This window comes from Suncus etruscus, chromosome 15 (assembly GCF_024139225.1).
Source record: "Suncus etruscus isolate mSunEtr1 chromosome 15, mSunEtr1.pri.cur, whole genome shotgun sequence".
Classification (NCBI taxonomy): domain Eukaryota; kingdom Metazoa; phylum Chordata; class Mammalia; order Eulipotyphla; family Soricidae; genus Suncus; species Suncus etruscus.
Genome location: NC_064862.1, coordinates 35,245,090 through 35,261,424, shown reverse-complemented (window position 1 = coordinate 35,261,424; position 16,335 = coordinate 35,245,090). Strand labels below are relative to the sequence as shown.

The 16,335-nt window shown below is 43.3% G+C and overlaps 1 protein-coding gene and 1 non-coding gene across 2 annotated transcripts in view; both read right to left on the bottom strand.

Moving 5' to 3' along the window:
• Positions 1 to 16,335, bottom strand: part of DEPDC5 (DEP domain containing 5, GATOR1 subcomplex subunit) — a 181,826-nt gene that overhangs the window by 91,898 nt on the left and 73,593 nt on the right. The window contains exons 22-24 of the mRNA XM_049788917.1: positions 11,209 to 11,412; positions 8,024 to 8,159; positions 5,985 to 6,082 (exon numbers count right to left, since the gene is read on the bottom strand). Coding sequence (XP_049644874.1) covers positions 5,985 to 6,082; positions 8,024 to 8,159; positions 11,209 to 11,412 — 438 coding nt within the window. The remainder of the gene's footprint in view (positions 1 to 5,984; positions 6,083 to 8,023; positions 8,160 to 11,208; positions 11,413 to 16,335) is intronic.
• Positions 203 to 307, bottom strand: LOC126031809 (U6 spliceosomal RNA). The gene has a single exon (XR_007503635.1). It is a non-coding gene; the product is annotated as a U6 spliceosomal RNA (small nuclear RNA).

Below are 16,335 nucleotides of genomic sequence, written 5' to 3'. Positions count from 1 at the left end.
TGACTGGTTGTTGGGCCACAACCAGCGGTGCTCAGCGGTACTCCTGACTCTGCATTCAGAAATCGCCCCTGGCAGGCTGGGGGACCATATGGGTGCCGGGAATCGAACCGGGTCCCTCCCAGGTCAGCCACATGCAAGGCAAATGCCCTACCGCTGTGCCATCTCTCTGGCCCCATTTTTGTTTTGTTTTGTTTTTTAATTTAAAAATATCTAATGCTTCATGAATTTGTGTGTCTCCCTTGCTCAAGGGCTATGCTAATATTCTCTATCATTCCAATTTTAGTATAGGTGCTGCCAATGCAAGCACAAGACTTAGTAGACTTGACTTGCACATAGTTAATGGACAAAAAAAAAAAATCCAAGATCTTTTTTATTTGTTTTAGGATAGTACATATCGGGTCCAGAGTGATAGCACAGCAGCGTTTGCCTTGCAAGCAGCCGATCCAGGACCAAAGGTGGTTGGTTCGAATCCCGGTGTCCCATATGGTCCCCTGTGCCTGCCAGGAGCTATTTCTGAGCAGACAGCCAGGAGTAACCCCTGAGCACCGCCGGGTGTGACCCAAAAACCAAAAATAAATAAATATATAAATAAATAAGACAGTACATATCATTTTCATCATAGCATAGTCCCTCAACTATCATATCAAGAGCAAACAAAAAAAAAAACCAAAACATCCCAACCCAGATTGGATGAGTCACTTTGCAGCCCATCCTTCTTCCCTTTCCCCCACTTCGGTTTTGGGGCCACACTTAGTGGTACTCTGGCGATACTCCTGGCTTTATACTTTAGAATCATTCATGTTTGAGGGACCATGTGGGATACCAGGATTGAAACTGGTGGGCTACATGTAAGGCAATCTCCAGTCTCTGAGGCCCTTTCTTCTAGCATCAGTAGAATGACATTTTATTTTAGTGCTCTAGTTAGACCTACCCCATCTGTTAAATATTTAACATAAACATCAATTTATGATTCTAAGTCCCAATACTAAAAAAAGAAAACATGGCATCCACTTGTTTTACTCTTTCAAAATAGTCTCAGTGGTGCTTATTCCCTGGGTTGTTTTTTTTTTAATTTGCTTTTTGTTGTTGTTGTTGTTGTTGTTTTTCAGGCCACACCCATTTGATGCTCAGGGATTACTCCTGGCTAAGTGCTCAGAAATTGCTCCTGGCTTGGGGGGACCATATGGGACACTGGGATGGAACCTCGGTCCTTCCTTGTCTAGCGCTTGCAAGGCAGACACCTTACCTCTAGCGCCATCTCGCTGGCCCCCAGTGGTGCTTATTCCCAATCAAAGGACTAACACTAACAAAACTGATGAACTAGTGTCCAGTAAAAGAAAACAAGGAATGAAAACTATCTGTACAGGATGTGGCTCAGTGGCAGTGCACTTGCATTGCATGTGGGTAGAATTCCTAGGACAAAACAAAACCAAGGGGCCAGAGAACAGCAGGTAGGGCATTTGCCTTATATAGGAGTGACTTGGGTTCAATCCCTGGTATCCTATATGGTCCCCCGAGCCATGCCAGAAGTGACCCCTGAACTTTGAGTCAGTAGTAAACTGTGAGCACTGCTGGTGTGGCCCAAAAACAAAAACTAAGAAGAATTCCAAATGGATCCACACAGTTCCAATGAACAGTACAGGTACATGGCCCAGCAACAAGGTGAAAATGAAATTCGATAGGACCAGTAGGGAAACCCACAGAGACACCATTCCTGTGAGCCATGACTCACATCTGACTCATGTCCAAGTGCAGGAAAATGTGAGTGCCTGCAGATGGTGCAAAATGTGATGAACAGGAAAAGAAGGTGGGGGTCACAGATGAGGTTTTCCTGTTTTCTGTTTTCTTAAATGAATAAAATGTTAACCAGTTGCTTGTTTAGACCAATCTCGACCAAAATAAGAATCTAACATGGGGGGCCTGAGAGTTAGCACAGCGGTAAAGCGTTTGCCTTGCAAACAGTGGTTCAAATCCTGCCATCCCATATGGTCCCATGAGCCCACCAGGGAGCGATTTCTGAGCAGGGAGCCAGGAATAACCCCTGATCACCACCAGGTGTGGCCCAAAAACCAAAAACCAAAAAAAAAAAAAAAAAGAATCTAACATGGAAATACTGCCCTAATAAATCAGATACTCTTGATCTTTACAACTCAGTGAAGCAGACAGACATACTGTGAAGATCTGCCCATTATATAGAAAAAGAGCATGAAAATCAGCAAAGGCCAAAGACTAAGCTCCAAAAGTCATGAAGAGCAAGGCTGGGACTTTCTGTCCAGATCATTTTCATTATAGCACATTCCATCAATGATCATACCATCAATTAGCGAAGATCATAGGTTCAGGGCCCAGGGAAATGGTTCAAAGGACTAAAACATGCATTGTATGCAGGAGCCCTGGAGTTTAATCCACATGATTCCCAAGTAGTATTGAACCAAATATAGCCAGCAAATACAACTGGATTCAGGTTCAATCTCTGGCACCCCATACAGTCTCCTGAATCCTGCCAGGAGTGATCCCTTAGATCAAAGCCAGGAGTAAGCCTGTGTACTGCTTGGTGTAGCCCCAAAACAAAAAATAAGCAAAAAAAAAAAAAAAAAAGGAAAGGAAAAAGAACCACAGAAAAATTGTTTTTGTTTTTTGTTGTTTGTTTGTTTTTACCACTGTGACCAAGAAAGGTTTTATATATGGAAAGTAGGGCCGATTAAATTTGCATTTGGAAATATCATCATTGATGGAAGATAGACGATGAATCAGAGGGAACAAGAACAGAGGAAGAATATCATTTAGAAGGCTACTAAAAAAGTAATAAGGGCCTGAGTGGAAGCAAGCGTACTGAGAATGGAGATGAGGGGCCAGAGTTCAAAAAAGAAAAAAGGAAAAGGTAGGCTGAGAGATAGCAAAACATGAGTTCCATTTTTAATATGTTGAGGCTAAGGTACTTGAAGCACCATCAGGTATAGCTTTGGGGCCTCTGTGTACCAGAGGTGCACCTCCATTCCCAGTTTTAATAAAAATTAAATAGGAAGATTTCCAGGTAGATGGGTCTATGGCTCAAGAGCACAAGAGAAAGAAGGTTGATAAAGAGATTCAGATTTTTTTTTTTTTTTTTTTTTTTTTTTGGTTTTTGGGCCACACCCTGTGACGCTCAGGGGTTACTCCTGGCTATGCGCTCAGAAGTTGCTCCTGGCTTCTTGGGGGACCATATGGGACGCCGGGGGAATCGAACCGCGGTCCGTCCTAGGCTAGCGCAGGCAAGGCAGGCACCTTACCTCCAGCGCCACCACCCGGCCCCCAGAGATTCAGATTTTTAAAAAAAAGTGTGTATGTGGGAACATGTGTACATGCCAGGGGAAACCTTAGCGCAGAGGACTCCAAATTGGTGTCATGTTATTGTTCTTCCATACACATTCTCAAATGAATAACAGTTCTCTGATATTTTCCTCTGTTTTTCCTTCTTTTTTTTAGTTAATATAGACAACTTCTCTCTGAGGAATCTTCTGACTCACTAAACTTTCCCAGGTCCCAAATCACTCCAGGGTTACCAAGTAGAGCCTGCTGCTAGAATGTCCGAATCTATAATTCCCTTGCTATATGATGCCAAAGAAACCAGCTCAAGGTGAGTTTTGTGGGTCCTGGAGCAGCTCTCCTCAAAGCTTTCTATAATCTGGGGTCAGGCAATTCTACCCAAAATTGCCCAGAACACCCAAATTCCAGATTCATATGAAATGGTTTCTTGGTAGCAAAACAACACAACACTGTCTTTATAATAAAGGGGGGGCATGTTAGATTCTGACAAGCAAGTATTTTCAGTACCCTGAGTGAAGGCATAGAAAGATAATTCGGGGCCGGAGAGATAGCATGGAGGTAAGGCGTTTGCCTCTCATGCAGGAGGTCATCGGTTCGAATCCCGGCGTCCCATATGGTCCTCCCGTGCCTGCCAGGAGCAATTTCTGAGCCTGGAGCCAGGAATAACCCCTGAGCACTGCCGGGTGTGACCCAAAAACCACAAAAAAAAAAAAAAAAAAAAAGAAAGATAATTCATCTGCAAAGTTTTATTCATTTGGGTTTTTTTTCACCTAAAATGAAAGATGAATGAAGAGAAAAGAGAGGAAACGTAATGACAGAAGGAATGAGACAGAGAGGAAGTGAGGAAGGAAGGGAAAATCCAAGAAGTTTAAAAAATAACTAAGTTTCCTGGGGCTGGAGAGATAGCATAGAGGTAAGGCATTTGCCTTGCATGCAGAAAAATGATGGTTAGAATCCCGGCATCCCATATGGTCCCCCGAGCCTGTCAGGAGCAATTTCTGAATATAGAGCCAGGAGTAACCCCTGAGCACTGCCAAAAAAAATAAATAAATAAATAAAAGAAAGAAAAGAAAAGAAAAGAACCCTATTTCCAAGCCTTAGACATGGGTCTCTAGAAATGCTATTCATGAATATACCAATTAATGAAGAAAACCTCATTTATTTGTTGTTTGTTTGATTTTGGGCCACACCCAGTGACGCTCAGGGGTTACTCCTGGCTCTGCAATCAGAAATCGTTCCTGGCTTGGGGAACCATATGGGATGCCGGGGGATTGAATTGCAGTCCATTCTAGGTCAGCCACATGCAAAGCAAATGCCCACCACTGCATCACTGCTCCCCAAAACCTCATTTTTTACCTCACTTTAGCTACAGACTTCCTTAACCTAAGTTTCAGATGCAAAATTTTTTGGGGGGCCACACCTGGTGATGCTTAGGGGTTACTCCTGGCTCCGAGTTCAGAAATCGCTCCTGTCTTGGGGGACCATTTGGGATGCCAGAGGAACCTCAGTTTGTCCTAGGCTAGCTCATGCAAGGCAGATGCCTTATCCCTTGCGCCACCACTCCCGGCCCTCAGATGCATATTAACTTATGCATAACAAAGACATGAAGATGCAGCTCCATTTTTGTTTTTTAATTTTCCGATTCTTTTTTTTTTTTTTTTTTTTTTTGGTTTTTGGGCCACACCCGTTTGACGCTCAGGGGTTACTCCTGGCTATGCGCTCAGAAATCGCCCCTGGCTTGGGGGGACCATATGGGACGCCGGGGGATCGAACCACGGTCCTTCCTTGGCTAGCGCTTGCAAGGCAGACACCTTACCTCCAGCGCCACCTACCCGGCCCCAATTTTCCGATTCTTTACACTCACTTTTGTACATATCTATTCTTCTTTTTTTCATTGTACATATCTATTCTTAAAGGTTTTCCAAAATCTTCCAAACCTATCTTTCCCCAAACCCAACAGAACTAAACCCAACAAATCCACATGAAAAGCAGTAATCTTGTACCAGGACACCTGGCTACTAATTTTAGATTCAGTTAATATCTCTATATCGCTGAGCATAAAATTGCCACGTCTGTAAAGTATATTTAACAGTGATTGCACATGGGATGATGAGACAAGATTCTATCCAGAAGGCACAAAATGTGAGCACATATTCACCCATCACACCACACCACTTTAAATGCCCACCTCCAAAGTTTCCATCTAACCAAATTCCACCCTTCAGGTACGAAGTGCATGTCCACTTCCCTAAGGCAACTGTGCCACACTCTTTCACCTCACTGCCGGTACCATGTCTTTCCTCTCTAAGACCTTCTGATTATTTGGGGGAGGATGGGAGGTGGAATTGACTTCCCTCCATACACACACACAAAGTTAAAAGTTCCTCTATGACAGAGACTCTTTCTGTCAGCCCTGAACAGCAGTTCCCTATCATGATTCACCGACGGACTGGTGATAAGTGTGGTTTGACCAAAGTGTTCTCAGCTAAAAACGTAATGTGCAGTCCATTTATAATTCCATGCATTATACAGCACTGCTTCTAAATAGGTCACCCAAAATTGTGGCTGAAACACTCCCAGAATAGACATGGCCCTGCTTTTCCCATTCCTCATGTCGCTTCTCGATATGAAGCTGCTCTGAACAGCCCAACTCTGCTGTAACCTGTTGGATGGGTTACCTGTACCATTGCTGCTAAGCAGGCTGACAGAAAGCTCTTCCGGTCCACTGAAGTTCAAGAAGGACATGCCGTCACCAGGCTGGCGGGAAGTGCTGTGCCTGCAGAGAACAGAGCCCAGCCGCTTGGCTTAATGCAGATCATTACGTTTTATCCTGCTCATCGTGGAGTCCAGGAGGCTTCATCTAAAACAGTCCAAAGGCTGGAGAGAAAACTCAAAGGACTGAGCATATTTTTGCATGTTGTGGGGAGGTGGAGGAGTGGGAGGCTGCATGATCAGGTCCCCTGAGCACCACAGGGAGCAACCCCTAAACAGAGTTGGGAATAATCATGTGGGACACACATACACACACACTCAAAATTCCTGTTTCACACACATACACACACACACACACAATTCCTAAACAGAGTTGGGAATAGTCATGTGGGACACACATACACACTCAAAATTCCTGTTTCACACACACACACACACACACACACACACACTTCCTGTTTTTGAATTCAGCATTTAGGCTAGTAACTGCTGAAATCCATATTCCAGTACTTAATCTATATGCCAGCTCTGATCTCCTGTGACCTCCTTCCCTGGCACTTCAACTATCTTCTTATCTTCCCATTTGCCACCTTAGACTACCATTGCTTTCTCTAACACAAACAGGAGGTTGTAAGGTACTAGAATAAACAACCAAGTTAATCTGGTATCAAGTGCTATACTATGCCTGGCCAGGTTTCTCATCCAGACCATGAACATGAAGGTGACTAAAAAAGTGGCCAAAAATTATTTCCAAAGAGTGTCCTAAAGCATCAGAGGAAAACTGAGTCCAGTATGGTCTATAGAGGCTTAAATGTCCTTCCTTTAGTGATTCTCTTGGAAAACCTATAACACAGAGTTCTGGTTTAAAATAATTGCTTCTAGGGCTGGAGATAGGTAGGGTGCTTGTCTTGTATGTGATTGTCCTGAGTTCGATACTTGGCATTCCATATGGTCCCTTGATTCTGCCCTAAACACCTGTAGGGTTGACCCCCCAAAAAAATTATTTCTAGGTTCCAGATGGTATAGGAGGAAAGGCACTTGCTGGGCATGCAGATGCAGTGACCACAACCATGGTTTAAATCCCTGGCACCATATACGGTCCTGGATCACTTCCAGGGTTATTCCTGAGCACAGAGCTGGGACTAGCCCTTGAGTGTATGACAAACAACCCCCCTAAAATTATAATAAAAAATAAATTAACTTCCTCTATAAACACAGTCCCTGATTTCTATTGTTTTACAACTAAAATAACAAAATGAAACAAAAACATAGACAGAATGCATGAAACTCTCAGCATGAAGTCAATGTCTCAGAACTCATTTTCAGCCTTGACTAATGTTAGAAGAAATTCATCTCTGAGGTTTACAGAGTATTATTAGAATAAAATCTAGGGGCCAGAGAGATAGTATAACAGGAAAGGCACTTGCCTTATATGCATTTGACTGGGGTTCAAGATCCACATATATGCTCCCGGGGCACTGCCAGGAGGCTCTGAGTGCAGAGTTAGGAATAAATAATGAACACAGCCTCATGTGAACCAAAAGCCAAAAACCAAAAAATAAAATAACATAATATCTGAAACAAAATAACATCTCAGGCCAGAACATTAGGCCATGAGCTCTGCAGTAAGGGTAGGTACTGATTGATACAAAGCAGGTACTAATACCCCACTGTCTCTTCAGGTATGAAAAACATGACATTATAGGGTCTATGTGCTATCATAGTGATAGCACAGTAATTAGGGTGTTTGCCTTGTACATGGCTGTCCCAGGACTGACCCTGGCTTAAGCCCCACCATCCCATATGGTCCCCCAAGCCTGCCAGGAGCGATTTCTGAGTGCAGAGCCAGGAGTAACCCCTGGCACTGCTGGGTGTGGCCCAAAACCAAAAAAACAAAAAACAAAAAACAAAAAAAAGACATTTGATCAGCAGTCTGTTCTGTACATTATCCTAGTGCCAGAAACTGTTCCCAAGGTACCATCCAGGGCCCTGGAAACATCCTCACCTTCCAGCAGCTTCATGATAGGCTAACTCCAGCAGCTCTGCAGAGGAGTGAGTTGGGTCCCTCTGCCCGCTGCCCTGCAGCTCCACCATATTCTGTCGTGTCTGGTGATGGATCTGGATGGCCTCTCCCGATGGTCCTACCCAGACAAAAACCACTGAGCATCATTCCCACCTGACAGCTAATGCCATGCACCTAATATTCAGCTTCCAACTTTGCTGCTGCTGAGCCAAGGGTTTGGGGGAGGCTCGAAGAAGAGCACTCCACTGAGAACACTATCCACATAGTTCTCTGGTCCCTGATAGGACCCTCCTCTTCCCAATAGAGCACAGCCTCCTGTGGAGCCTCAGGTTCACACTCTTGTTCAAACCAAGAAAGACTTTAGACCCTCTGACCCATACCTGGCAGCTGAGATGGCATAAAGAAACACAGAAATATAGGAGGAAGGGCCTGTCCATAGAGTACTGAAACACACTAAATGAGAAGGTAAACATGGAAAACATCTCAAAGGTCTCTGGACAGTACAAATGACAATAACAGGGGTCAGAGTAATAGTATGGCAGATAAGGGTTTTTGCTTTGCATGAGGTCAACATGGGTTCGATCCCTAACATCCTGTATGGTCCTGAGTCCCACCAGGAGTAATCCGTGAGCACAGAGCCAGAAGTAAGCCCTGAGCACTGCCAGGTATGGCCCCAAAACAAAATGAACCAATAACAAACAAAAAAAGACAGTAATAACTGAATGTCCAAAAGAAGAGATGCAGAGTAGGAGCTGAGTCAGAACTAGGCAGCTCTATTCAGAAACACTTCCAGGAAAAGAAGACATTTTAGAGCTGACGTTAGATAAAGTTAGCAGGAATAGAAAGAGAAGTCACCAGAGTAGAAGAAATATGGGTGAACAAGTACAGGAGTCCATGGGATTGCTTAGGAAAGGGAGAATGTCTAAGAATGGGATAAAGAGTTTTAGCTAGCAGGAGCTAGGAGGGCTGGAGAATGAAGACACAGGATGTGGTGTGACTTAATGACAAGTGTATGATAGGTGATGAAGAAAAGGCAAGAAGCAAAAACTAAAGGTCATGGAAGAAACATCAACTGTTCTCATGAGAGATTTTGAGGGGAGCCAGCGGGGGCAGCTCACAATGGAAAGAAAAGTACACCAAAGAGAAACAAGTTTTGTGATTCATAATGGCAGAGAGAAGGAAGCAGATGGGAGTACAAATGACTCCTAAATTATAGCCCAAGAAACCAAATTCATTTCTCACTTATTTAACTTTTAACATGTACAGCAAGTACAAGAGAAAATAGGCATTTCCAGGCATAGAGCAGGATGGCTTCCATGAAAAACCTTAGCAGTTTAATGCCTCTGTTCCTTCACAGCCCTCTTAGAATCCATTAAGCTAAAGTTTAATTTTAGTCACAGCTTTCTAAAAGCCTATTATCATCTTCTTTAGGACAGAATACAGAAGAAAAGTATGAGCAGTGGGCCAAGGAGATGACTCAAAAAATTTGAAGCATATACTTTGTATGTAGAAAACTGGGTGTGATCCTAACACTGAGTGGTCTCCCAGCTACCACCAGGAGCAATTCCTGAGCACTCTGTGGGTAGTAGCCTCTGAGCACTGCAAGCATTGCTCAAAAAAAAAAAAAAAAAGTAAGTAAACGATGAATGGAGAGATAGTTCAGGAGATAATTTGCTTGCCTTAAATGTTACTGAACCTAGTTCAAATCTCCATCTAGCCCCTTGAGCACTGTCAGACAGGAATAGCATCTGAGTACTTCTGGGTACACTTTCCCACTGAAAAACATAAAAAGGAGGGGCCAGGGAGATAGCACAGTGGTAGGGCGTTTGCCTTGCACGCAGCTCATCCAGGATGGACGATGGTTCGAATCCCAGCATCTCATATGGTCGCCCATGCCTGCCAGATGAGATTTCTGAGCACAGAGCCAGGAGTAACCCCTGAGTGCCCCAGGTATGACCCCAAAACCAAAATAAATAAATAAAAAGAAAGATTAGAGATTGGATTGATAATGAGGGCAAAGCAATAGTACAGTGGGTAGAACGCTAGCCTTATACAAGGCCAACCCAAGTTTCATCACCAGGATACCATATAGTTCCCCAAGCACTCCCAGGTATAATTCCAGAGTGCAAAGACAGGAATAACACCTAATCATCAATGGGTATGGCCCCAAAACAAAAACAATGAAAAAATATTTGTTAAAAAAGGTAAAAGATCAGGGGCTAGATAAATGGTATAGTGCTTATCTTGCAGTCAACCAGAGTTCAATACCTGGCACTGCATATGGTCACCTGAGCACCTCCAGGAATGATCCCTTAGCACCAGTGCCAGTAAGTATATATATATATATATATATGCCAGATATAGGCCAAAACAAAATGAAACAAAACAAAAAACCCATCAATTTGGCAAAAAGAAATACTGTTTGGGGTCAGCTTTGGCAGTATTTAGGGCTTACTTGTGTAAGGAATCCATATGGGATGTCAGAGATTGAACTAAAGCCAATTGTGTGCAGGTAAGCACCCTGCCTGCTGTACTATCTCTCCAGCCCCATGAAAAACAATTTTTTTCAGTTATCAGAGCTTCCTGCTAGAAAAGTATCCCAAGCTGTATAACCAAAAACAAAAGTGTGAGGACAGAAAGGAATAAATAAGAATGAGAATAGGGGAATAAAAGCAGGTAGCAAAGATTAATCCCTTTTAAGCAGAGAAAAAGAAAGTCTCGAGGTAGACACAGGAGTGACAGTTATAATCAAAGCCCATTCCCATGAGTTATCAAAGATACTTGCAAGAAAACCAGAGGTGGGACCAGGAGGAATAGTACAATGGTTAGGGCACTTGCCTTACTCAGCCCTCCAGATGGTCTCCCACACCTACTAGGGTTACTTTCTTAGCAAGACATATGGTTCGCCAAGCTTGCCAGGAGTGATCCCTGAGTTCAGAGTCAGGAGAAAGCCCTGAGCTCTACTACATGTGGCCCCACCACCACCAAAAAAAAAGAATCCCAAGGGTAGGCAAAGAAGGCACAGTTACCCCGTCTTATGGGTGGGGCACTGGAGGTGAGAAAAAATGAAAACATTTAGCAGGATCACATGGTTGGGCAGTGCTGAGGTTCAAGACTATGTGCTTCAGTCTAGAACTGAAGAAACTGTTCCCCAAAAACCTACTTACCTACAGGAAATGTGTGCATCCAGCGCCTTCGATTGGATGTGAGCTTCATAGGCATTCGTGAAGGAGCAAAGGGGTTAATCAGTGCCCGTTGAGGCGTGTATCCCCCGGGGCGAACATGTAGCATGGATTCCGCACTGCCTACATGGAACCTCCCTGGTGCACTGGAGTCTCGCTGAGGTGGCTCCATCATGTTTTCCAGGACATCTGCTAGTCATCATGGGTTTGAAACACAGAGACAAACACACAGTCACAATAAAGCCAGTACAGGCAGGACAACTGACTAGAATTCTTGGACAAGAATCTTGGACATCAGAGAAAGAGATCAAGAAAATAAATAAAGTCACCAAGTTATAATGAAATAAATATTGGGTTTAGGGCCGGAACAATAGTATAGGGAGTAGGGCGTTTGCCTTGCACGCGGCCAACCTGAATTTGATCCCTAGCATCCCATATAGTCCCCCAAGTCTGCCAGGAGAAATTTCTGAGCACTGAGCCAGGAGTAACCCCTGAGTGTCTCCAGGTGTGGCCCTCCTAAAAATATTGGGTTTACATAAAAATACTTGAAGCATGAGAGGTTCTGAATCCTAAATTATTAACTTAGACCAGTGGTCCTCAAACTATGGCCTGCGGGCCACATATTGTATTTGTATCTATTTTATTTCTTCATTGCAAAATAAGATATATGCAGTGTGCATAAGAATTCGTTCATAAGTTTGTTTTTACTATAATCAGACCCTCCAATGGTCTGAGGGACAGTGAACTGGCCCCCTGTTTAAAAAGTTTGAGGACCCCTGATTTAGACCCATCTCAAATGGAGAGAAAGCACACATCCATTACAGGGCCTGGACTCTGAGCTGGCTGGGTACAGGTGAAAGATGGGACTTGGTTGGTCTCCCTTTTGCAGCGGGTAGGGATCTTTTGCGGGAAAGGAATAATAAAAATAAATATTTTGTGACAAGAAAGGTAGACAGAGTCTACAGACAGAGAAGATGTTCACAAAACCCAAATGATTTCTTTTTTGGTACAGAATGATAATATAATGGATTTTCAACCCTTTAACACTGAGACCAAAAAACTTAATTCCAGCCAACAGAACACAGCTATAACTCACACAATCCAAATGAAGACCCATTGTATCTTCACCCATGATCTCCATTCTCTTTTCCCTGTTTTGACTATTTTAGAAACCAGTATTCAGGACCGGAGTGGTGGCGAAAGTGGTAAGGCCTTGCCCGCACTAGCCTAGGATGGACTGTGGTTCAATCTTCCAGCATCCCATATGGTCCCCCAACCCAGGAACAATTTCTGAATGCATAGCCAGGAGTAATCCCTGAGTGTCACTGTGTGTGGCCCAAAAACCAAAAAAAAAAAAAAAAAAAAAAAAAAACCAGTATTCATTATTTCGGCATACAGATGGAAAGAGCCCAAGGGCCCTGAATGATTCAGAAACCTCTGTCATTATCTCAGTGATCAACTGGTAGATGTGTACATGAGTAAGTAATGAATGGTACTATGTTTGTTTGTTTTTTTTTGTTTTTTGTTTTTTTTTTGGGGGGGTTTTGGGCCACAACCGGCAGTGCTCAGGGGTTACTCCAGGCTGTCTGCTCAGAAATAGTTTAGCTCCTGGCAGGCACGGGGGACCATATGGGACACCAGGATTCGAACCAACCACCTTTGGTCCTGGATTGGCTGCTTGCAAGGCAAACGCTACTGTACTATGTCTCCGGGTCCTTGTTTGGGTTTTTAATAATCTGGGGCTTAGGACCCAAGAAAGAGTATGGAGGGTAGAGTTTTGTATGCAGCAGACTCGGGTTCAATCCCTGACATACCATATCCCTGAGCACTACCAGGAGTAATTCCTGAGTGCAGAACCAGGAGTAATCCCTGAACATTGCCAGGTGTGGCTCCCCCAACAAAACAAAAAGAATTAAAAACAAAATAAAATATAGTGTTGAAGAGATAAGAAGAGGATAAATAAATTACATTGCATATGGTTTTAATCCCTGACAACACTTGGTTCTTTGAGCACAACTAAGAATAGAATCCAAGTAGAGAGCCAAGAATAGTCCCCAAGCACAGACACCCACCATCACCACCCACCCCCAAAATCTGGGTAAGATGAAAAAAATCAGTATATCCAATCTTAACTGGGGAGGGAGATGGCATGATATTTGGACTCAATCTATCCATCCAATTCCATCCAACAGAAAAGAAGGCAGCATGCTGGACATCAGAGTGATAACCAACTTTCTGTGTATCTCATGTTCATTGAACAAGGTCAAAAAGTTGGTTCATCTGATGGAAGCTCCATGATATCAAGAAATCTGTCCTGTTAATCAATAAGTATAAATAGATAAACTGCTAAAAACATATTACAATGAAAAAAAAAATTTCTTTTTTTTTTTTTTTTGGTTTTTGGGCCACACCCGGCAGTGCTCAGGGGTTACTCCTGGCTGTCTGCTCAGAAATAGCTCCTGAAAGGCACGGGGAACCATGTGGGACACCGGGATTCGAACAAACCACCTTTGGTCCTGGATTGGCTGCTTGCAAGGCAAACGCCACTGTGCTATCTCTCTGGGCCCAAAAAAAGTATTTTTTTGGTTTTTGGGCCACACCCAGTGACACTCAGCGGTTACTCCTGGCTATATGCTCAGAAATTTCTCCTGGCTAGGGGCACCATATGAGATGCCGGGGAATCGAACCGTGGTCTGTCCTAGGTCAGCTGCGAGCAAGGCAAACGCCCTACCATGCACCATTGCTCCAGCCCCTACAATGAGTTTTTTGATTTTCCAATAAACTCACAGTATTATTAAAGACCACCGAAACCATTAAAATAGTTTTTGAGGGGCAGAGAGATAACAATGGATAAAACGCTTGTCTTGCATCAGTCTACCTGGTTGGATTCTCTACACTGCATATGAATCCCAAAGGTCCACCAGAAGCACAGAGTCAGGTGTGGCTTCAACTCCAACCCCCTCCCAAAATAAAGGCACTTTTTTTTGGGGGGAAAAAAAAAAGGTTTCAAAGTTAGGTATTATCGGGCCCGGAGAGATAGCACAGCAGCGTTTGCCTTGAAAGCAGCCGATCCAGGACCAAAGGTGGTTGGTTCAAATCCCGGTGTCCTATATGGTCCCCCGTGCCTGCCAGGAGCTATTTCTGAACAGACAGCCAGGAGTAACCCCTGAGCAACGATGGGTGTGGCCCAAAATCTAAAAAAAAAAAAAAAATTGGGGGGGGGGCCGGAGAGATAGCACAGTGGTGTTTGCCTTGCAAGCAGCCGATTCAGGACCTAACTAAGGTGGTTGGTTCGAATCCCGGTGTCCCATATGGTTCCCCGTGCCTGCCAGGAGCTATTTCTGAGCAGACAGCCAGGAGTAACCCATGAGCGCCGCCGGGTGTGGCCCAAAAACTAATATATATATATATATATATATATATATATATATATATATATATATATATATATATATATATATATATATATATATATAAACAGGGCTGAAGTGATAAGATAGTGTTTAGGATGTTCGCCTTGTACACAGCTGATCATGGTTTGATCCCCAGCATTCCAAATGGTCCCCCAAGCATCACTAAGAGTGATCTCTAAGTGTAGAGCCAGGAGTATATCCTGAGCACAGCCAGGTGTAACCCCAAAACAAAATAAAAATAAAAAGGGGCTGGAGCAATAGCATAGCAAGCCCCCAAACAAACAATTTAAATAAAAATACCAACAGGTGGTTTTATAAATAAAATGATATATATTTTGAAAAATAATTAGTGGGAGGAAATGGCTATAAAGGTGTAGAGAAACAGTTCAATTCCTGCCCCTGCATAAGCTTCCTAAGCACTGCAGGGTGTGACCCTGGTAGCTACCAGTATCTCGAAACCCCCAGTCACATCACTGGCTTCTGAATTGAATGATTAAAATGCTGTCAGAAATGCATCAGGGTCCCTAAGCATTACTTGGAAGATTAAAAAAAAAAAAGGAGTAAAGGTATGGACCAGAGAGACACCTCAAAGTTCAAATACTTGCTTTATATGCAGGAGGCCTGTTTGACTCTCACAGCATCATAATGTCCACCAACTATGGTCAGGTGGGAACCCAAAGCAAGGGGCTAGAAGTAGCCACCAAGCACCATAGTGTGGTCTCCAAATCAACCAAATTTAAGAGTTAGCACTAGGGATTCTTGCCATTACTGAGAAAACTGTACCTTAATTGTGGTTGTTTCAGACATCTACAAAGCAATAAAACTGGACAGAAATAGACATACAACAACCCTCAGAACACATACAAATGAGAGCATGTAAAATGAGAGAAATGGGAGAAACTCTATTATATTATTGTTATACAAGATGCTAACACTGGGGAAAATCAGTAAAAGGTTTGGGGACTTCTTTGTATATTTTGTTTGTTTTTTGTTTTTTGTTTGTTTGCTTGGGTCACATCCGGCAGCACTCAGGGATTACTCCTGGCTGGCTGTACCTCAGAAATCGCTCCTGGCAGGCTCTGGGGACCATATGGGATGCCGGTATTTGAACCACCGACCTGCTGCATGCAAATACCTTACCTCCATGCTATCTCTCTGGTCCCTTTTTTTTTTGGTTTGTTTTTTTTGTTTTGTTTTGTTTTTTTCTTCTGTGTATATTTTTGAATATTTAGTTATCACACTTTAAAACCCTCTTAAAAAATTTCAAAGTATACCATTATACGATAGTACAGCAGATATAGCACTTGCCTTGCACACTCAAGGTTTGATCCTCAGAACCACATAAGAGTCACCTGAGCTACACCTGAGTAATGCTCAGGTGCCCTGGTGTCACTCCTGACAGTATTCTGATCACCAGAGGTGATCTCCTCTCTGAGTACAGAGCCAGGAGTAAGCCCTGAGAACACCGTGCAGGTGTGGCTCAAAAACCAAAGAAAGTCAAGAGGGGCTTAGATGCTCTAACAACAAATACTACTAGATGGTTAAATAAGAGTCAGGAGAGGCAGCACCAGGGTTCCTTAGTGAAGGTTCAATGCATAGGTAACTGCAAGAGAAATCTGAGTGGCATGTAGCACAAAGGTTCTTTGAAATAGGCACAAAGAAAACAAGTCTGTAAGCAAGTATCTTTGACCTTTGACGC